Source organism: Myxocyprinus asiaticus, chromosome 48, assembly GCF_019703515.2.
Source record: "Myxocyprinus asiaticus isolate MX2 ecotype Aquarium Trade chromosome 48, UBuf_Myxa_2, whole genome shotgun sequence".
Classification (NCBI taxonomy): Eukaryota; Metazoa; Chordata; class Actinopteri; order Cypriniformes; family Catostomidae; genus Myxocyprinus; species Myxocyprinus asiaticus.
Genome location: NC_059391.1, coordinates 2,321,004 through 2,344,647, shown reverse-complemented (window position 1 = coordinate 2,344,647; position 23,644 = coordinate 2,321,004). Strand labels below are relative to the sequence as shown.

The window sequence follows — 23,644 nt, the reverse complement described above, 5'->3', positions numbered from 1 at the left end:
AATGTTTAATGAGCTCATAGTTTTGTGTGGGGTGTCAGGTGCTTTAACGGATTCCTACTGCTGTTTAATGCACTTGAGAGATGTTTAACCCCAGCTCATAACTTACATTTTACTGATTTATTCTTATTTGTTAAAATTATAAACTCAAAGTCATACAAGTTTCCAGCAAGCAAGTCATACTTCAAATATGCAAAAAAATAAATAAAATAAAATAAAAATATGCTTACTTCATGGAGTAAAGTAACCAAACGTAGTGCCACAATAACATATTGTTGATATGCTGAATGTCAAATTTATCACTTAATTGACCCATGTTTAACTGAAATCTTATGTAACTGTAATGGATTGTAACAGTTTGGTTTCTTATTTCATTTTGTGATTTAAATTGTCCTTCTATTTATATTTCTTTATATTCCTTCTATTTCTATTTCTATTTACAGTATATTGCAAGATTTAGCATTTTGATTATTTGTAGCCTTCAATTTGCACATTGTTTGAGGATAATACTCAGCAAGATGTGGAATAATGTAAAAGGTGTCATATATTTACTGAACTAAAGCATAAAATTATCATAATATGTTATCAGAGATTTAGGAAACATGCTAAGTTGATATACTGGCTTCTCTGAAAACAATGCTACAGCCAGTATATTCTACTTTGAAATGTCCATTCCGGGCAGGAATTTCTGTTTGTGTTTTGGCCTGTGTGATCCCGTCCACTGCCCATTTCCCAATAGTATTTCGACACCCTGGGTTGCCAGATTTGAAACAAGTTAGCGGGCAAACAGAGCATGTTGCAGCCATGGAAGCCAGCAATACATCTAGCTAACACTGACAGAGATATAAAAAAATCCACATGAGCTGGTTTATAATTAGCATACAATAAAAACATTGCAAACGTATACATTAGCTGATCAATTTACAGTGTAAGGCTCATCGCTTGCCATCGTCAGTTTGCTCGTTCCTGTTGCGTGTCCTCAACCTGGCAATCCGCGTAAGCTTCAAGTCTGGGGAGAAGGGGGCGGAGGAAACAACTCTCTCCAATATTTTGAAATTGGACTGCAGTACCCATTTTAAACGCTTGATATCAATGTTACATATTGATCCTTTAAAATACAGTAAATTAAATTAGTCTTTCTCATTTGATTAATCAAATAATTAATCAACAGAAAATAACCTATTATCAAAATTTTTTATAATTTATAATTTTATTTTATAATGTGTTGTATTAAATCATGAGTGATTTAATGATGTTATACCAGCTGGGACATTTCACACTTGTGGGCTCACTATTGAGTTGACATCACTGTAGTCCTTATTTCACAATACTTAAGTGTCACCTCAGTCAGCACCTAGCATCTTTATAAAAAGCTATTCTTAAAGTCCTACTCTTTGCTAAGAATTTTTTTACACTTAAGTCAAAGCTTAAGACTATTCTTAAGAGCATCTCTGAGGAGTTTTATGCATATGGCCCCAGGTATATACAGTATCTCTTGCACCAAATTGAAGAGAATGTCAACATTCGTTATTTTTTATTTCAAGAGGAAAGGGGTTAATTTAGGGATTTTTTGGGCTATTTTCGTCTTCCGGGTTTTAAATGAACATCGAGTCAACGTCACAATTCGTGACGTACATGGTTAACTTTCCATTGAATTTCAGCGCCTCTACGTCACAGGTGTTCTCGATATTCTTCATGAGCAGGCGTGCCCTTAACCCTTTGACAAGCGAGCACCTCAGTGTGTCATTACCATGCACATGACCAGCGCTTCAAACTTACCAGCATTTCATTGTAGAGAAATGACTGGCTCTGGTCTCCATAAAAGCAATGTAAAAACTACAGAAATAAGCAATTCTGACAGAGAAAAACAGCCATTTTAAGTGTTAGTTAGTTTGGGTTCAACTTGAGTCCAGTTCTTAACTGTCATAACCACTCAGGTAGAACTAACCTTGGGTAATCGCTTCATGTCATCCTCCCAATCGGTGGATGAGGCACTGTCAAAAAACGGTCATCGAGACTCTGTAAAGTATCAGCACTATGGAGCCACATGCTTTTTAATTAGCCTTTTTTTTTTTTTTTTTTTTTTTGACAAATTGAATACACCAAACATCACATTATCCGCGAATAACATAAACCAGTGAAAACTTTTTTGAAGACAGTCACATCTCATTCAAAATTGACATCGGAACTTGAGCTTGACATACAAGAAACCACATCAAACTTGTGCGACACTTACAGTGGACACTGATCATGACCATAAATAAAGAAAATGAAGTAATGAAGTAAATAAATTCAATTATGTAAATGTGAGGTCTGTTTTTCACACAAAGCTATCAGAACACTTGGAATACTCCTGGAATGAAACAGGTCATTTCATCAGAGCAGAAAGTGTACAGAAAACAAAAAACAGATTAAACATTAACTATTGCGAACAAATGTTGCTGAGTTCAATTAAATAAAAATAATTCCCCTACATTTCAAAATCATACCCCCAAAATTTCCCTATGATAAAATTCCAATGCCCTTCATGTCAGTCTATTGACGCCAAAGTTTTCTCATTAAAAGCAACTTGTTCATCGACCGCATCACAATACAGAAGCAAGAGGGATCTTTTGCCATCTACACAGTGATGCACGGGGCTCTCACATAAGTGCCGGTATTTGATGCATTGGAAGTGAGAACCCATTGTGTATACACAAGGCCCTTGATAAGACCAGCAACTGGCATTCTGGAAACAAAACCAAGCAATTATTTGTCTAAAAAAATAACACAGAGACAGACATAAGCAGCTAAAGAGTGAGCAAGATCTATAGAGGGAATGAGTGGTAGGTGTGTGGTTGTATATGAAGCCCCTGTGTAACCCACTGCAGCCCCAGGTTTCTGTCTGCTCCTAGCAGACCAAAGACAAAGCCCTGGTTTCATCTGGCTGTTCATGGCCTGAGAGCTGCCAGAAATTCCACAGACATCCCCCTCTATCCACACACACACACACACACACACAAACACACACACACACACACACACACACACACACACACACACACACATGTGTGTTCAGCTATACTGTATATGGTTTACAAGGGCTATTCACTAGCACTATTCTAGATTATACACATATAATTATGCTATAAACTTGGTTTATGAGGACACCTCAAGTGTCCTCATAAACCAAAAGGATTAAAAAAATAACATACTAAACTATGTTTTTTTGAAAATGTAAAAATGCAGAAAGTTTTCTGTGAGGGTTAGGTTTAGGTTTAGGAGTAGGGTTAGGGATAGGAGAGAGTATTTCAATTTTGAAAAATAAAATTACACTTCAGCTTTAAGGATCCAAAGACAGCAGCTTGAATCACACTTATAAAACAAAATAAATAATTACATACAAAAGACACAGTAAAGCGGAACATGCCCTGAGCAACACATGCAAATAATAATTTATGATTTTCAACATTTCCCCATGAATAGAACACAACACCAGAATGAAAATGGACCCGGTACATAGCCTTGTTGCACACCTTATAAATTGGCAACCTTTTAAAATCTGCAGATGGTAATCTACATATTTTCATAACTTTGCATTTAATTTATTTCATACAAATCCAATTTATAAAATGCACTTAGAGCATATCCTATGCAAATCTCAGTTGGGCAGAATCCAATGTCTAAACATCCTTCCAGATTTCCGAAATCTTCAGTTTGTTCTGAATCTCGAAAATGCTTTTCTCTCTTTCTCTACTTTATACAAGAACTCCTATAAAAAACATTTTCATCTTGGGAACACTGAGCTAACCTGAAGTAAACCTTCTTTAAAAGAGTGATTTAAATGGGTCTTGGCTGTATCAAACACAAATCCCCCTAGGACAGTACTGAATGTGGGATCCTTTTTCTAAGTTTAATCTTCTTTGTCCTGTGATTCTTCTTTTCCCTCTTCTTCATTTTCTTTTAATTTTTACATTTTCATTTCCACAATTACACTTTTTGTAAGTATGTAGACATTTCGCAGTTGCTTTTATCTAAAGTGACTTCTATTGCATTTATTACATGTTCAGTTCCCCTGTTTAACCCCTCAGTCCAATCAACCCTTGCAGGGTTCAAACCTACAACCTTTCGGTTAACAGTCCAGGGCCCGTTTTCACACAAAAAAATCTTAGGGCTAAAAGAAGCTCCTAACGTGGAAATTTAGGAGCAACTCTTAAAAATGAGGGGTGTGTCATTCCTAATTGTAGGACTCATCTAAGAGTAATTCATGAAGCATTTTAACTAGGGGTGTGAAGAGATCTCGTGCCACATTAAAACGTGACGATATTTCTCGTTGAGGTGAAAAGCTGTCTCACGATATCAGCATGACGGAGTGTGAGGGTGAAATTAGCACAGATGATGCCCCCGCCACTTTTAAGTAGTTTGTGTGGCAGCATTTTAGGTACCCGGTTGAAATAAACTGTGACAGAGTGACAGACAAGACACGAACAAAGGCTGTGTCTCGTTTGGAAGGCTGCGTCCTCCGGAGGTCGGCCACATACGTCATCGAGGCTGCCTCGTTTCACTTTTTCTTATTTTTTATCTTTTGTCAATGCCTTTTATGTATATGCATTTATACAATTGTTAATCTTTTTTTGCATTCCCAATAAAAATAAATAAATAAACGAGACAGCCTTGATGACGTATGCGGCTGACAAATGCGACCTCTGGAGGACGCAGCCTTCCAAACGAGACACAGCCATATTGGTAAGCACTGTAAGAAAATAGTGCCTTACACCGCGGCTAACACAAGCACTATGCAAAGACACCTACAGAACCACCGCAGTTCTCAACTAAAATCAACCAGGTCTGAAGAGACTCATGTGAAATCATAAAGGAGAGAAGCCAGTCAGTTGAGTTTGTGGCAAAAACTTTTACAGTGCTTGCATATTGTTCTGTCTTTTACTGCATATGATAATTCATACTCAGAAAGCAGAACTGAAGTGACATTCATTACAAGATGATTAGTTAAAACATTTCAAAATTCACCTGCATTTTTTTTTTGCATTTTGTGACTTTCAGTCAAATAAAAGACTATTTTTCCAGTCATATACACTACCGGTCAAAAGTTTTGAAACACTTGACTGAAATGATTCTCATGATCTTAAAAATCTTTTGATCTGAAGGCATATGCTTAAATGTTTGAAATTAGTTTTGTAGACAAAAATATAATTGTGCCACCATATTAATTTATTTCATTACAAAACTAAAATTTTATTAAAATAAAAAAAAGTTTTTGAAATGGATGACTTGGACCAAATAATAAATAATGTCAAGAGTACATGTCTGCAAATTCTAGGCAAAGGGTGACTACTTTGAAGATGCTAAAATATAACACAGTTTTGATTTATTTTGGATTTTGTTTAGTCACAACATAATTCCCATAGTTCCATGTTATTCCATAGTTTTGATGACTAGTGTATATAGTGTTAAAATATCGTCTCGTCTCATTCTCGTGAACCCAGTATCGTCTCGTCTTGTGAGCTAAGTGTATCGTCACACCCCTAATTTTAATGCTAAAAGTCACTCCTAAACCCTTAAAAGAAGTCATCCTGAGGACTTCTAAATCCCAAAGAGTGACTCACAAATGAATCATTCAATCCACAAATCAATCCACATTAAAAACAATGCATTAGAATATTGTTACGACATAAACCTTTTAAAAAGGTATCGCCTGAATCACAGTTGAGTAGATGTATTTTAATAATATAACATTACAATATTATAAACATTATAATATTGACATTGACCTTTAAAAAATGTATTGTCTGAATCGCAAGGGTGTTTTCATTATTGTAAAGTTATTAGAGATGCAGTTAACTCTCCCACAAACCTAAACAGCCCAATTACACATGAGATAAGGGTTTTGACAACTCTGCTCCCTGTCACAGACAAAATGAAACTGTGTAGCATGGATGAATTGGTAACTTCTGTCATTCATCAGCAGAATTATCTTTGAAACTATATATGCTCTCTCCAGACTGCACATCATCCGAAAATTCATAATATATGTTTTCTCATGGATGCGTGCTCGCTTCAGAGAAAAAAGGTGGCATTCATGGCTATCGCGGGGCTCACTGGTGTAATTGATACAGTAGATGGGATGAGCTCTTGTTTCATTGCAATGCATCAACACAGGATGAAGAAATATTCATCAACTGAAAAAAATCTTTCTGTCTGTCTGTCTATCTATGTTATATACATCCCTGTCAATGAGGAATTTGCTGACAAATTGCACTTCCCTGTCTACCAATCACTTTGGACGATTTAAAAGAGTGCGCTCATAGAAATGTGACGTCATCCATAGCAACGAATTCAACTCCACCTTACTCTACGTTAGGATTTCCTTAGTAAAACTTGCTCTTAGCAGTTTTGTGAATAGCTTTTAAGCAAAAACTCTTAGCTAGGAACTCTTTGGAGAATTTCAAGTGGCAAGATAAAACATCTTTGTGAATAAAGGCCCAGATCTTTAAAGAAATATTCTGTTCAATATAAGTTAAGCTCAGTCGACAGCATCTGTGGCATAATGTTTATGATGAATGATTACAATAATACATAATTCCAACTTGTCCCTTGTTTATAAAAAAAAGCTAAAATCAGTTACAGCAAGGCACTTACATTGGAAGTGAATGGGGCCAGTTCATAAAAACTAAAATTCACACTGTTTCAAAAGGATAGCCATTTAAAGCATAAAACTTAGATTTAAGCATTATAAATGTTAACATGATTTTAGTGGTTAAAATCGCTTACTAACCTTATCTGTGTAAAGTTATGTCCAATTTTATAACTTTGTTGCCATGACGACTTAAAGGGATAGTTCATCCAAAACAAAAATTCTCTCATAATTTACTCACGCTCCTGGCATCCCAGATGTGTATGACTTTCTTTCTTCTGCTGAACACAAATGAAGATTTTTAGAAGAATATTTCAGCTCTTTTGGTCCATACAATGCAAGTGAATGGTGACCAAAACTTTGAAGCTCAAAATATCACATAAATGCAGCATAAAAGTAATCCATATGACTCCAGTGGTTAAATCCATGTGTTCAGACACAACAACAAATCAACATTTAAGTCATTTTTTATCATAAATTCATCTCCCTGCTCAGGATGGGGTGATATGTAGAAAGAATATGATCATCAAAAACAAAAAGAAGGAGAAAGTAAAAATGAAGTGGAGACTGACTGCACAGAGAGGAGAATTTATAGTAAAAAAAAAAAAAAAAAAAGGACTTAAATATTATTCTGTTTCTCACCCATGTTTAACCACCAGAGTTGTCTGGAGTACTTTTATTTTGCCTTTATGTGGATTTTGGAGCTTAAAATTTCTGGTCAGCATTCACTTTCATTGTATGGACCTACAGAGCTGAGATATTCTTCTAAACATCTTAATTTGTGTTCAGCAGAAGAAAGAAAGTCATACACATCTGGGATGGCTTGAGTGTATAAATGATGAGAGAAATTTCATTTTTGGGTGAACTATCCCTTTAAGACCCCTTTAAATAGAGATTTAAAAACATGTCTTGTGGTAATACTTTTTAAATGGTCGGTTTTTAGCGTTTATGGACTGGCCTCACTGTAACCACGATTTTTGCTTTTTTTTTTTTTTTTTAAAGAATATTATGGGTTCATTACTAGTTGAGCTAAATAGACATCACAATGTTGATTACCATAAAAAATCATTTTGATTTGTCATTCCTTTTCTTAAAAAATAAAGCAAAAATCTTTGTTCCAGTGAGGTACTTACAATGGAAGTGAATGGGAGCCAATCCGTAAACATTGGAATACTCACTTTTTCAAAAGTATAGCCACAAGATATAAACAATGTGTGATTTTAGTGTGATAAAATCGTTTACTAACCTTTTCTGTGTATATCCAGTTATATTTTACAACTTTGTTGTCATGACAATGTAATGCATAAAACCCTCAAATGACTGTAAAAACTACAATTAAACAACTTTACAGTTCAAATTATACATGTGTTTTAACAGAAGCATTAATGTAAGTGCCTTTACAAAATTATAAGCTTCATATTTCTGCCTTTAAACCCTCCAAACATTGGCTCAATTCACTTCCATTGTAAGTGCCTCACTCAAACCCAGATTTTTGCTTTTTTTAAAGAAAAGGAGGAACAAGTCAAAATTAATTTTTGTGGTAATTAACATTATGCCACAAATGCTGTCAATTGAGCTCAACTTGTATTGAACCTTGAATATTCTTTGTGAATGAAAATTCTGGCATCATTTACCCTCATGTTATTATTCGCAGTGGCGGTCCAGGATTTTTTTGTTGGGGGTGACTAGGGGGGACTTAATTGTTCAGAGGGGATGCTAATTAAATTAGGGCTGGGAATGTCCACAGACATGTTTTCATACAGTATACTTAGCTGAGTTAACTCCTTTTTCAATAAATGTGTATTGAAGAACAGTTGTGTCTGAAATGATATTTATTTCACCCTGTAATACAGAATTTGCAGGTAAATGGTTGGGATGTGCAAAACTACAAATTTAAAACTAATAATTGACCAGTTGGTGCACTGTCTGAGCTATTAGTCAACTAATCATTGTTAAGGAACCCATGTATAAGGCTACATGATGTCCATGTTAACCAACTGGATGTGTTAGGGATATATGGACATTAAGCACAGCCAATTAACAGGTTAACTAAAGGATATTCAACAATGAAATAGGCTAAATAACTATAACCACTCATCCCACAAAACTATTCAAGTAAGAAAAGTAAGAACCACAAAAAGCTCCAATAAAATAGATAAATAAAACCGCTTTTGTGCATCCTGGATACAGATGATGCACTTCAAGTAATCTGGAGTGCTTGAAGATACATGGCAACCGGCTCCACATTCAGAAGTGCACAGATAATAAATGTTGTGGGGTTCAGAGCATCCAACATGTTGATAAGCCTTACTGCTAAACTATGTATTAAAGCAGTGTCAGTCTGCTGAATAAATCCTGAAAAATACTCTCCACATCACCTCATAAATAAACCTGTGTATTATGCATAATAACAGGAACATTGATCACAGCAGAAGATCTGACGTCTGAACAAGCAGCGCTTTTATGGCTGTAGCAGTGGTGCATTAAATTACTAAATGTGAAGAATTAAAGGGACGAAACTCTGTTTGTGTGGAATTTAGGACAAATATAACCTCTTATATTTACATATCAATCATTGTCTTAGCATTAAACTGAACATGTAATTTTTTTAATGTAATTAAAAATAGATTTTTCATCAGGGAGACAAATCATGATTTGCAACAGAATCGTTTTTTTCCCCACCCCTAAATAAAATAATAAATTGTGTAATGAATGCATAAACTGCAGCTAGAAACTTATATCTAAACAACAAGCAGTTTCCATCTAGCATTGATTAGATACAGCACAGCCCCTAAAACGGATGTACATAATTTTTTCTCAATGGTATTCCACTTTGCCCAGCTCAGAACACGGCCTCAAATTGTTTACTTATGTTAGTAATATAGCTCATCTACTGCCAACTACTGTATGGCACTCCCAAATTAATACTTTATGAAAACACACACTCAACTGAAATATGAATTATTCTGCCATTTGATTACCTTGACCTGTACTGTACAGCGCTATTGTGGCGGTGCTGTGCAAATTTCTGACAGGGCTATTGCCCAGGCAAGCCCCGCCCTAGAGCCATCACTGATTATACGTTATGGGAAGTATTTTCTCCTGCCTTTAAAAATTAATAAACCTATTTATGTTGCTATCCTAACTATGAACAATTATATGGTTCAGTAAGTTGCATTTTATTATTTGTATTTGGCATTGTTTTTTTCCTAACTGTTAATGAATCAAAACATACCTGTAACCCACTTTTGAGTTACGACCCACCAGTTGAGAACTACTGATACAAGCAACACTAAGGCATAGAGTTGGGAACAGCTTCTAAATTACTTACCAAGCATGCTAGAGAGCCAGAGGGCCAGATCCTCCTTCATAGGTAGCAGACTGGCTTCATGTCGACTAGCCAGCCACTGACTGTACAGCTGCATATCTGTGAGACCTGGACCAGCCAGTGGCTTACCGCTTATTGAACTGCACATGCTTCTGAAAACACACAGAGAGAAATACAGATCAAATACTACCAAATGACATTAACTAATCATCAAACAAATCATTCCACTTTCCCACAGAGCAAAAAGGTCATCTTTTTCTCCTAAAATCCATGATCAGTAAAGCTGTTTCATAGTAGACTTTTATCTTCCTTCCTGATCCTCTCATCATTATCCAGCTCCAGGCTCTCTTTCTCTGTCCTGTGATGTTATATTTACTCACTTTATCTCTTTTTTAAAGACAGAACAGACACACATTGTGGTTACTCTTCAGTCCTTCCTTTGTGCGTCACTTTTTGGCCCAAGCCAAAGGCTACTTACACACACGACTTTACAGATGAAATGTCGAAATAAGTTGTGATTTCACAATCAGATAAACTAGATTTTTACATTTTCTTTGGTTTCTAAGGTATCTCTAATGTCATGGCTTCTAGTTGCTGGTTGGTTGCTTACTGGCCTAAGTTAAAACAGCCCTTTCCCAAATCTATGTGATATTATGGGGCCTCATTTATAAAGACATTCATAGAATGATCTTACATGTGAACATATGACAATTTCCTAAAGGTTCCTATGAATGATTTGTAAAATATCCGTTCGCACAAATTTGTTTCCCTAAATGCATCCAACTTAGTAAACTGCAATTCATCTTGAAATCATGCACTTGTTCAAATGCCATGTAACCTTTAATGTTTAGGGAGGTTTACATGCTCTTTTACACAAAATTAAATATGCACAGTGTACATGGCAGTTGTGCTCTGTATAAACTATATGTGCATTATTTTTTTCCCTGTTATTATCCTCTGCTTGCATTGATTGCGCTGCATCCTCCTTAACAACAGCAGACAAGAGGCTGGTGGTTGAATAGATTTGAGATTTGAGAATGTTGCAGTGCTTTCACCCATCTGCTTTTAATATATTTGGCTCAAGGCAAATAAAATAAAGGCTATATAATTTTTACACCAGAAGAAGTGCCTTGGGCTATTTTTTTGTATATGCTACTGATGGAAACCCAACCAAAGAGCACCTTCTGTGTTTCAACTTTCTACAAAACAAGGCCCTTTCAGCAAGTAGCACTCCAAAATCTAATCTTCCAGAACTACTGTAGTTGATGTTTAAAAGTGTTAGAATCAGAAAAAGATATTGCTGTAGGTGGAGCACTGGGTTAAACCCACAGGTGACGTGGACCAATGGCAGTAAGGTGTTTAACAGCCATTATGAAGTCTGAGCTGGCAAGCTGTTTTGAACCACCGCAACAAACTCAAAACACCTTCTTTTAGGCCAGATTTTGTTCAAAATGTTGTCACACCCATTTTTTCTTCGATTTCACTTAAAGTCCATTAGCACCTTAAGCATTTATGAAAGTGATACTCTGTCATGCAACTAATGAACTAAAGTTGAGAAAAGGTTAGCCAGTTACCTGCAATGTGCTCTGACATAAGCATCCATTGACCAATGTGAATTTTAGAGAAGCAGGTCCAGTTGTACATTTGGAAATCCAAATCGCTCTACTCCCTTTTAATGTCAAACTGGCACTTTCCACATCATGAAACTGATTTTACGCATTTCTACATCAGAGCTTTATTTAGTGTGTAAGCACGCTTAAGTTTAGGTGTTTACTCAGATAGATATGACCAATAGTAACTTGCATTAGCAAGCACTAGTAATTAGGTACATCCCACTCTATTAGATGGTCTTGGCTTTCTCACTCTACCCCGAATGAACACAATCTGTCTTGGAATTAAACAGCAGACAGACAGCACAGATGTTGTGAGCAGATACGTTTGTTGTTCATGTCTCAACAGTCATCTTGCTTTTGTCCAGATGGAACAGTCTGTCCTCTGTCAAGTGTGGATTGCATTGCCTGACACCTCTGTGGGCTTCTCTTTCTCTCAACTTATTCCAGCACAGGAGCTCTTTCATGAAACAAAGAGAAATAAAATTAAAGAGGAGATTTAGGTTTATCTGAAAGATGCTTGCCAGCTAGAGTGAACTCTGGCGCACTATTCTGGAAGAAGGGAAATATACAGATTGACTTTCAGTTTTCTTTATTCTGCCAGCCATTCAGAGCTCACCACAACAATGTAACGGTTGTTAGACCCATGTCCTTATTCCCAGGTTGCTTAGTTGGATTCAGGGGAGCCAAACTTAGGAAGAGGTCCTGTTCTGCAACGCTGAAGATATTTACACTTCTCAGAACTCGGAACTCTGCTCTAGAATTAATGTGAGGAAATAATTATGAGTAGGGGAAATCCTGTGAAACACTGAGAGGTATAATACTGTATAGCTGTGTCCCAAACGACAAACTATACACTATGAACTTTTAAAATATACTATGCACTCAGCCATGTAGTGTATGAATTTTCAAAGTGTAGTATCGTCCTAAATGGAACACTTAATGTTTTTTTACTACACAGAAGCGTTCGCTGTTTAACAGCTGCAGGATGTAACATTTCAAACCCAAATGTTGTGTTGCCACTAGCTTTAGCAAGCTATCCACCCTCAGTTCAACACTTATATCTCAATAATATACATATTCACACAGCATGGTATGATGGTAAAGCATTTAATTCACTTTTGTAAGGTGCTGTCTTCACAGAAGTTTCGCTAGTTGTCATAATCTCCAATATTTACAATTGTTTTGCCAGATCACCATAGCTGCCGGTAACTCCGCCCCTTCCGCTGTGTATGGCAAGCCGTGTGCGCTGAGTGCACGAAGTGTCCAGCATTCCACATTCCATTTTGACGGTTGAAAAAGTGCATCATCCGGGTACTCGTAGTGCACTTCTTTTTGTTGCATTTTCAGTGAAAACATACTACTCGCACTACTTACACTTCAAAATGACATAAAATAGAGCAGAAGTGTGCATTTTGGGATGCACCTTATCTTAGCTCTGTTCTGAAATCTAGCAAGCTGCCTTGCTGTCTACTATCTTCCAAGGCAGCATCCTAACTGAAATGGAAGCTCAAAAGTGACTGATTTGAAATGCTCTGCATAGGCCCTGTCCTAAATGGTGCACTTGATATGCACTTGATGTGGACTTGCAGACTTGCATTGGTTGTCATGTGCATGTGTCATAGAAGTCCACAAGACCGTAGTGTGTTCCATTTGTCATTTTAGATTTCAGAAGGGTGTTCACAAGCACTCCCTTTGTAGCCACTACGCACCCTTTGAGTAAGCCCACACTGACCACCTTTACATGCACTTAAGAAAATGGTTTATTCTAGGGTTTTTGCAGAAAGTGCCATTCTGAAACATCATGTAAACACGAACACCATTTTCCTTACGCTGCTTAAGGGATTAAGATAAATCGGTTTAACACACCTAGGTTTCTCCCGAATAAAGTGGCTTATGCGACCATGTAAACGCATAAGCGGCATTTTTAAAGGTTTTTTAAAAGTGTGCATGTGCGAGGAACAAGTACATTGGGGGAATCCCAAAATATGGCATGAGAGGGGAACCTCACTATTGCAGCACAATTCCGCTGCAGATTGAGATGGAAAGTTAAGGAAACAATCACAGCAACAACTCTAGAATATCTGGAAATAAAGCAAAGCAACAGAGAAAAAAAAATAACAAAGTCTTCCTCAGATGCCAAGTTTGTTATTTACACAAGTGTTGTGGAGAAATTATGTTTCTGTGGGGAAAGCTGCATACTGATCAACCTCCATGTACATTAGTATGCCTACCCTTTTTACTTTTATATTCTCTCTTTAAATGTTTCCATTTACAGTCCTATTCACAACTCATAAAAAAAACAAATGCCATGTAATGTGCATGTAAACGGGAATGCCACTTTCAAGATTTAGGCAGCTTTCTTGCAATAAATGACGAGAAATAAATTGATGTGTGACTTTTATCCAATAGTCTTTGTGGCACTGAGTTACTAAAGCATAGACTTGGATGAGGACCGCAAGGTCTAAGGGTGCCATTTGGGACAAGGCCTAAAGGTGCTAAGATACCTATAGCGGAAATTAAGAAAGAATGGGTGAAACATAATTTAAAACAAAGCCTGGACTATGCATACTCTGAACCCACTCTGAACATGTGCCTGGAATTGTTTGCACTAATAAGCGGGTCCACAAGGTGGCAACACTTACAGTTGGGCCATTGTTTTCACGAAGCAGTGCAAGTAGACAATGTAAATGCCAGTGAACGACAAAAGATATTGGTGGAAATAGCAACAGAGTATGTGCAGTTATGCACGTAAAGAGCATGTTTGTGAGGAGGTCAGGAGATACCTGCATTTTTATAACACATCGAAAAGACTATAAAGCCATCTATATGGGTCTAAACTCCTTAAGAGAAATAGTCCAGTACTGCAAAGCAGTCGTAGTGATTTACTGTGTGCATAAGCTAGTGAATAACACGTACAAAACAAAGTATATTTTGGGCTTAATGTCGCAGGATTTCAGCATGCATGGTTTACCAAACAACTGCGATTAATGCATCCTCACCCATCAAAACTTAAAACAACATTGATATAAAGTGGCGGGCTTTCTTGAGAACATGCCAATTAACCATATTAACTTAAATGACTGGCAGGATCCATTAGAATGAAAAGAGAATGCACTGTCTTCGTCAACATTTGCACATCAGTGATGATACTGCATTAGTACGTTCTTTTATAAAGACAAACAGAAGCAGGATGTTACAGTGAGAAATAACTAAGACAAACAAGGAAATGCTCCTGAAACTACAAGTGCTTTTAGCAAAAGAGTTTAACAAGAGACACATTTGCTAATGCAAGCATTAGTACTTCTCATACTGGACATTAGTTGGTTAGTGACTTAAACAAACTCCTAAACCCAATTATTAAGCTTCTATGCGTGATTCGTCTCACACATGCTATTATGTTTCCAAACCATTTTTTTTTTATTTATTTTTTTTGCCTAGCAGACAATAAGATGGATTAAAATATTTCATCTTACATAAAAAGGGGGACCCAAGCTATATCTAGAGACCAAAAAAATCACTCTTTTAACTTAGGCAAGTAAGTCACCACCAACAATCACACAGAACACCCTGTCAACCACCCACAACACCTTAGCGACCACACGGCAATGCCAAGGCAACCACCCTCAACACCCTAGCAACCACACAGCAACACCCTAGTGAACACCTACTAATGCCCAATCAACCACAAAGAATACCCTATAAACCACACAGCAATTCCCTAATAATAAAATCAAAACACCTTAGCAACTACATAGCAAACACCCTGGTAACCACCCAAAACACTGGAGTTTGATTCAAATAATTTATTTGTTAGGGTGAAGTTAAATGTAAAAATGTTATATAGCCATTTTGCTCTTGTTGTTTTCTTTATATTTTCATAATTTTTTTGATGTTGGATGTATTGAACTGTCATGAATTGTATAAATGCCTAAATAAATAAATACATTGAAAAAAAAGAAAGAAAATTAAATAATACAATATACTGTATTAAAATCATGGTTTCCACCAAAAAAATAAAATAAAATAAAAAACATGGTTGCTTAACTAACTTTTCAGAGTTTCTACAATATTACTATATAAAAGCATTGGTTTCTGCCAAAAACTATGGTTACAGTCTACAATGTTATTATAGTAAGTAAAACCATCATAACCACAATAATGTGGTTTTTATTACCATAGTTTTCATTTTTTGTTATTGTTACTATGGTTTCACTACAAATATCATGGATAAAATATGGTTACTGTAGTAAAACCAATTATTAGTTATTGCGAGGGAACGCAAAAGTATTTCAGAAAAATAAATCCTGCCCTGTCATCTAAGGGGCTACACATAAAAGTGATTCCCTAAAATAAAATAGATTTTACTGGGAGGCCTCTTATTAAGGGGACTGATCAGCATTTGCTGGAACAGGAAGTTAAGGCAAACTCATGATCAGCACCTGGAAACTGATGCTCTGCATAACTCTCACAGATGGATGGAACATGTACTCAACATCACCAATATAAACACACACATATTGAGGGCATATGGGTGAAACCAAAGGTCAGCGTACAGTGTGACACAGACAAGTCTTCAGCTGATACGGTAATATTAAACTATCATATTCTTTCATAGTCTTTCATTTTTTTTTTTTTCTAGCAAACAACTGAGTAATAGTCTAAAGTTGTGGCAGTAGAGTGATGTAAACAGTCATAGGTGTTTCTTATATCCTGAGAGAATATCCCATCCCCAAAGGAAGGTTTTGTCATATTAGGTCATTTCTGGGGCCAGTTCTGACCCCAAACTATACCAAGCTGCGTACAAAGACACACACACACACACACACACACACACACACACACACAAGACTTTCTGAGTCTGCATAAAGTGGTCATTTACACATTTCATATGATCTAATTGCAATTTTGACCTCTCACATGCAAGTGTAGTTTAAGGTCATCATTCATCGTTTATTAGGAAATATAATTATTCTATTGAAATCTATTTTTATCCCCATTTAAGTGTATGTGTGCAGTAGATTATATTTGTTTGCGGTCTTAACATTCCAGTTGTTTGAAATCAAACTCGATGTTTGATGTATCAGTCAGACTGGCTTTAATTAGATTAACAAGTGTTTGCTCACTTAAACTGTTATTTTTAAATGCACTATAACCATTAATCTAAGACAGCTCAATTAAAAGAAAAACTCAAATACATTACCTTGTACTGTCTGAAGGCAAAAAATGTGAAGAAAAAAAAAAGCTTTTATTTTCTGTTTTCAAGTGGGCATGCTTGACATTTTATGACTAACAAGTCATTTACAAAAGCATTATAAATTAATTATATTTATTTATAGCAACATGCATAAAAAGGGTGACTTTCATCTAATACTTGCCACACAGTGCGCATTGTAACTTACATGTTATAAATATTTTATTAATGCACTTATTCATACTTATATTAATCAAAAACATAAAATGCACTAATTCATGATTTATGTCACAATGTTGCAAAATAGACTATTATATTATAGTGAGATTATAAAGAGAGATTATGTCATCTTGTGTTTCTATTCATGACTGTGATGTCTTGACTCACTTGTGTTGTCACTTTCCTCATAACACTGATATCAAAGGAATGATTTTATCTAGTCCTAGTTACCTGAAGTCCTCTGCAAAAACACTTTTTAGCTCTTCATGCTCATTCACAGCAGATATCATATAATAAAGCCTGATGACCATTAAACCATACTCAACTTTATGTACAGGTTTATAATGTTGACAACTCCTTAATAAATGCTTCATATGTGTCCACTTAACATTAAGGTACATGTTCAGAGGTTACTAATGTTGAATAAGTGTTAGTAAGCATTTACAGTGAGGTGAAATGGCTCACTAGTTGGCAGGTATTGCATTAAAGTCACCCTTTTTATGCATGGTGTTATAACTGCATATTTTTGGAAACTATTTGTCGGTCATAAATGAGCTCCTTTATAATCCCTTAACAAAGGGAACATTAATGCAAAGTATTGCCCAAAAAGAGCTAAACACTGTGAAAAACGTAATGGTGACCAGTTGCAGCACCTTAATATACACACTCCCTTATACATTTTTATACATTTTAACCTTGAATGCTCCTGTGAAGCAATATATATATATATATATATATATATATATATATATATATATATATATATATATATATATGTGTGTGTGTGTGTTTTGGTCAACACACAAAACGTATCCTCTAAAAAGGATTTTGCAGCATTACTCTATTATTCACAAACATGTTTCTGACCACCTAGTAGCCTATTTTGCAGGTTATTATGTCTCATTATATTAAAAACAATAACAGAAAATGCATTAAATGAATATATATATATATATATATATATATATATATATATATATATATATATATATATATATATATATATATAATTCGTTGAATATCTCAAAAGAGACAAAATTGCTCCCCAATCATATACTCACCCTCCAGAATGCGCAGCCTGCAGTCAGTTCTTTAACAGTTAACTGGAGTTTCATGCGTTTTTCAGTCTTAGTGTCCGCTCACTGTTCATCGTGACACTGAACCTCAAACGTCCGACTGTCGTCGCAGGTCTCAGTTAAAAGTGCGCTCGCCTCCTCTCCGCACAGTAACCACACGGCTGCAGGAGACGAGAGCATGAAACGAGTGTTAAGGGAAAAAAAAAAAAAACATGCTCTAAAAGGTTACTCATTTTGGCCAACTTAAAAAAAAAAAAAAAAATTTAAAAAAAAAAATTAAAAAAACACTTACAAATCTAAAGAAAAACGCAAAAAGAAAAACGTATTTACACTAAAAATAAAAGTACAAAAAGTAATTTAGTTAATATATATATATATATATATATATATATATATATACACACACCATATATATATATATATGTATGTATATATATATATATATATATATATATATATATATATATATATATATATATATATAACCACAAAACATTTATATGTATAAGGTCTGTTTAAAAATAATTTCAACATGCGATATGCCAATTAATTATAATTAAAATTAATTTATAGATATTTTTGCATAAAAATTTAAATATCTACAAATAAAAACTCCGAGTCGTCAATCTACCCGTCTTTTATTTTGAAATACTATCGCGGAAGTTCAGAACCGCCTAAGTGACGTCACTCGTGTCCTGGTCCAATAGGGAAGCTAGAATTCAGCACGCTGTTTTACTCGTGTCTGATCAGCTTTCTGCGATGTTTGTTTGTTTTATCGGCACTTGATTTCCAGCGCATGCTGATGTGTTTTTGATGAGAGATGGAAGCTGTGTACGGACACCTGCAGCACATACTGGAGTTACATGCCGTGTCGCTGACGGACTGTGTGCATGAATAGCACGAACACACAACACTCAAGGCGTTTCAGTGGGCAGAATACTGCGAACACCTGCACAGCCGCTTCCACACGAACCCTGTGGTCAGACCCGCGCTCGAGTCCCGCCTGCATGACACCAACCGGCGCCTGCGGAAACCTTTCCTTCATATTCTCCGGTGATGTTGTCAGAGCTCGCTCAATGTCAACACAAACTGCTCATTAACTTACTCAGAAACCCATCTGCACCAAGCTCCATGTTTCTCAACCCCACACTTACAGAACAGGGTTTAAAGGTGGACCAGAGCGGCACTACTACATGTAAATCTGCTTTTACATTCCCATGCTGCAGTTTGGGCGGGACTGGTTTACAGGTTGAAGCAGAAGTGAGAGGTAAACTGCTCGGGAAACTCCATATTAACTCGACCAGGCAATGATGATTATGGGAGAACGCTGTTAGCTTCCATCTTCTGTGACAGCGCGGGAAACATGAAAAGCCTTTATGACGTCATCGCAGCCGCGTTTCTTTCCAGCGATGGCGGAACGAACAGCATCACTCAGCGCTTCATCCTGGACTGGCTTCAAAGTCACGACGGATGTTTTAGTAAACTGAGCGAGTCGTTGTCTCCTGGGCTCTCCACCAAGTCTGTCGAGTTTAAACAGGCATACTGGGGGGGGGGGGTTGAAACAGTGGGCGGCCTGCTTGGAGTATGACGTCATGCACAGCGCGTCAGAGGGCTCTGTGACGTTTAAAGCATTGGCTGATCGATTTGGAGATCAACTAAAGACAGGATCACCATTAAAAGAGGAGATGGAGATTGAGCTTGCAGAACTGAAACTGGAAAGTGGCGACTTTGATGTGAAAGGCATCAGTGTGTGGACTGATCTAATCATTCAACTGAAGCTGTAATGACATCACATTTAAATATGTTGATGGAATCAAGGAAATATATTCTGTTTGATGAAATTGTATTTATGTTTGTGTTTAAGTAAATTGACTTTTATTCATAATTTATTTTTTATATTTTGTAACTTTTATAATTATTATTATTAGGAGCCAGGAATTAATATTTTATTTTTAATAACTGAACTTGTTTCCGAAAGCCTTTGGCTTTGGCACATTCAAAGACGGGCACGTATGTGCATTCTGCCCAAAGCCGACAGGGGGAGACAGTGCGCTGTACACAATCCCCCATGAGCCGGTGTTAAACCTTGTGTCACAAGGCAAGGAGGAGCGCTCATAAAAGATTATTTTAAATTGTTCTGTTTGATGAATAGTCATTCTTGAAGCTCTAAAAATAAATATTTAACAATTTTGATAACTTTAGCTCCACATCTGCTGATGTCGGTCGTGAGATATTGTTGGTCAGTGGAGAAGTACATCAATCAGTTCTTTTGACTAGCATCTGACTTGGTGTTCTATTGGCAACTAAAGGCCCAAACATACTCTACGTGAGTATGTGAACGCAGACACATCTTGCTATGCTAGCTCGATTTCATGTGTCATTGTGTTGTGAAATGTGCCAGAACGCAATTTATAATATAACACAAGCATTCTCAGCATTGCCACAAGGGGTGCTACTGCAGATTTCCTTTTTTCAATCAACAACTGTCATGGCGGAGCATCAATTTGAGGAGAGTCTTGCCGAACAAGTAAGATTATACAAACATATTTTTCTGTCATCTTTCAGCAAATTTTTTGGCACCTAAAAAGTCTTTCACCCCCTTGTGGTCCAAGGTTTGTAATCGCCAGAGCAATGCAAGACCGCTGGTAATGTAGGTACAACGGGACCACACGTTGGCTATGCATTGGCGAAGCACTCGCGTATGTATACTTGCGTGAAGTATGTTTGGGCCCTGATTTGCCCCTTGCATTAGAGGCTCCGGGTTCTAATATACCCACATGGAATTTTATATTTTAATAAACAGATTGCATCTGCACCTCAGTGGACGTATATCTTGAGTAGGGACACATTTGTTTGCATTTTTCTTTGTGATTCGTCTGGAAAGGAGCACGAGCTGCAGAACTTGCAACAACGAGGAGCGCGACATGCCCATACTCGTTTCCCAAAGTTCATCACTGCGGCACATATGCTGCCCTCTTCTTATTACTGTATAATTAACACATATGATGTTTTTAAAATTAAAAGCAGTTCATGATCATGCCGTCATTTTTCCCAGATCAAACCTTTCACTCAACTCTCTGACATTCATCGTGACCAAATCACTGCGAGGAAATCAACTTGATATTTATTTCATTTATTATTATATAGTATTAAAGAAAAAGACAGGTAACAGGATGTGGAAAACTGGGTCAAAAGGCAGATTTGAATCCAGGTCGTCTGCATGGTAAGAGCACATCCATTCCGTTCTTACACACTGAGCCATTGGTGCGAGACATAAGGATGCAGTTTGTCTTTAATTTCTTCATTTCTACCAGACTTATTTTAGCACTTATTTTAGCACTGTGTGGCAGGTATGTACAACTAGTGTAAATAGTCAATCCGTAATAATGTTATATTATTGAAGTTTTTAATGCTCTCCATAATTATTACACTAAGGCGAGCGGAAAAAGCACCATAGCACCATAATAGAATGTGCATGCGCAAGAACTTGACATGAGAGGGATCCCTTCAAGACACGACCATAAACCAGGGGTGTCAAACTCATTCTGGGTCACGGGCCTGATTGGACCCAGCAACATTGCTTGGGGGCTGAACTTTATATTTATAAAATAGATATACTGTGTGTATATACAGTTGTGCTCAAAAGGTTGCATACCCTGGCAGAAATTTTGGCATTGATTTTGAAAATATGACTGATCATGCAAAAAAGAAAATGTATTTTATTTAAGGATAGTGATCATATGAAGCCATTTATTATCACATAGTTGTTTGGCTCCTTTTTAAATCATAATGATAACAGAAATCACCCAAATGGCCCTGATCAAAAGTTTACATACCCTTGAATGTTTGGCCTTATTGCAGACACACAAGGTGACACACACAGGTTTAAATGGTAATTAAAGGTTAATTTCCCACACCTGTGGCTTTTTAAATTGCAATTACTGCCTGTGTATAAATAGTCAGTGAGTTTGATAGCTCTCACATGGATGCACTGAGCAGGCTAGATACTGAGCCATGGGGAGCAGAAAAGAACTGTCAAAAGACCTGCGTAACAAGGTAATGGAACTTTATAAAGATGGAAAATGATATAAAAAGATATCCAAAGCCTTGAAAATGCCAGTCAGTACTGTTCAATCACTTATTAAGAAGTGGAAAATTCAGGGATCTCTTGATACCAAGCCAAGGTCAGGTAGACCAAGAAAGATTTCAGCCACAACTGCCAGAAGAATTGTTCGGGATACAAAGAAAAACCCACAGGTAACCTCAGGAGAAATACAGGCTGCTCTGGAAAAAGACGGTGTGGTTGTTTCAAGGAGCACAATACGACGATACTTGAACAAAAATGAGCTACATGGTCGAGTTGCCAGAAAGAAGCCTTACTGCACCAGTGCCACAAAAAAGCCCGGTTACAATATGCCCGACAACACCTTGACACTCCTCACAGCTTCTGGCACACTGTAATTTGGAGTGAGGAGACCAAAATAGAGCTTTATGGTCACAACCATAAGCGCTATGTTTGGAGAGGGGTCAACAAGGCCTATAGTGAAAAGAATACCATCCCCACTGTGAAGCATGGTGGTTGCTTACTGATGTTTTGGGGGTGTGTGAGCTCTAAAGGCACGGGGAATCTTGTGAAAATTGATGGCAAGATGAATGCAGCATGTTATCAGAACATACTGGCAGACAATTTGCATTCTTCTGCACAAAAGCTGCGCATTGTACGCTCTTGGACTTTCCAGCACGACAATGACCCTAAGCGCAAGGCCAAGTTGACCCTCCAGTGGTTACAGCAGAAAAAGGTGAAGGTTCTGGAGTGGTCATCACAGTCTCCTGACCTTAACATCATCGAGCCACTCTGGGGAGATCTCAAACATGCGGTTCATGCAAGATGACCAAAGACTTTGCATGACCTGGAGGCATTTTGCCAAGACGAATGGGCAGCTATACCACCTGCAAGAATTTGGGGCCTCATAGACAACTATTACAAAAGACTGCACGCTGTCATTGATGCTAAAGGGGGCAATACACAGTATTAAGAACTAAGGGTATGCAGACTTCTGAACAGGGGTCATTTCATTTTTTTCTTTGTTGCCATGTTTTGTTTTATGATTGTGCCATTCTGTTATAACCTACAGTTGAATATGAATCCCATAAGAAATAAAATAAATGTGTTTTGCCTGCTCACTCATGTTTTCTTTAAAAATGGTACATATATTACCAATTCTCCAAGGGTATGCAAACTTTTGAGCACAACTGTATATATATATATATATATATATATATATATATATATATATATATATATATATATATATATATATATATATACACACACACACACACACGCACACCTTGATTGTAATATTAATGCCCAATGCTTAATAAGTGTTATTAGAGTAAACTGTGATTATTCAGAGTGGTAAACACTTGACTGTCCCAACATTTTTGGAGCATATTACAATTATTAAAGACAAATATGACATAGATCTCCTGTAAAGCATGTACTGAACATACACTGTTGGACACTGACGGGAAAAAAAAATAGTGAGTGTAAAAAAAAAAAAAAAATGAACAAGACTTTACTTCAGA

At 36.7% G+C, this 23,644-nt stretch overlaps 1 protein-coding gene and 1 pseudogene across 1 annotated transcript in view; one reads left to right on the top strand and one right to left on the bottom strand.

Moving 5' to 3' along the window:
• Positions 1–18,213, bottom strand: part of LOC127437248 (growth arrest-specific protein 2-like) — a 93,618-nt gene extending 75,405 nt beyond the window's left edge. The window contains exons 1-2 of the mRNA XM_051692069.1: positions 18,041–18,213; positions 9,960–10,108 (exon numbers count right to left, since the gene is read on the bottom strand). Coding sequence (XP_051548029.1) covers positions 9,960–10,104 — 145 coding nt within the window. The 5' untranslated portion in view covers positions 10,105–10,108; positions 18,041–18,213. The remainder of the gene's footprint in view (positions 1–9,959; positions 10,109–18,040) is intronic.
• A 464-nt stretch (positions 18,214–18,677) lies between these two features.
• LOC127437249 (Fanconi anemia group F protein-like) lies at positions 18,678–21,194 on the top strand (annotated as a pseudogene).
• The last annotated feature ends 2,450 nt before the right edge of the window (positions 21,195–23,644 follow it).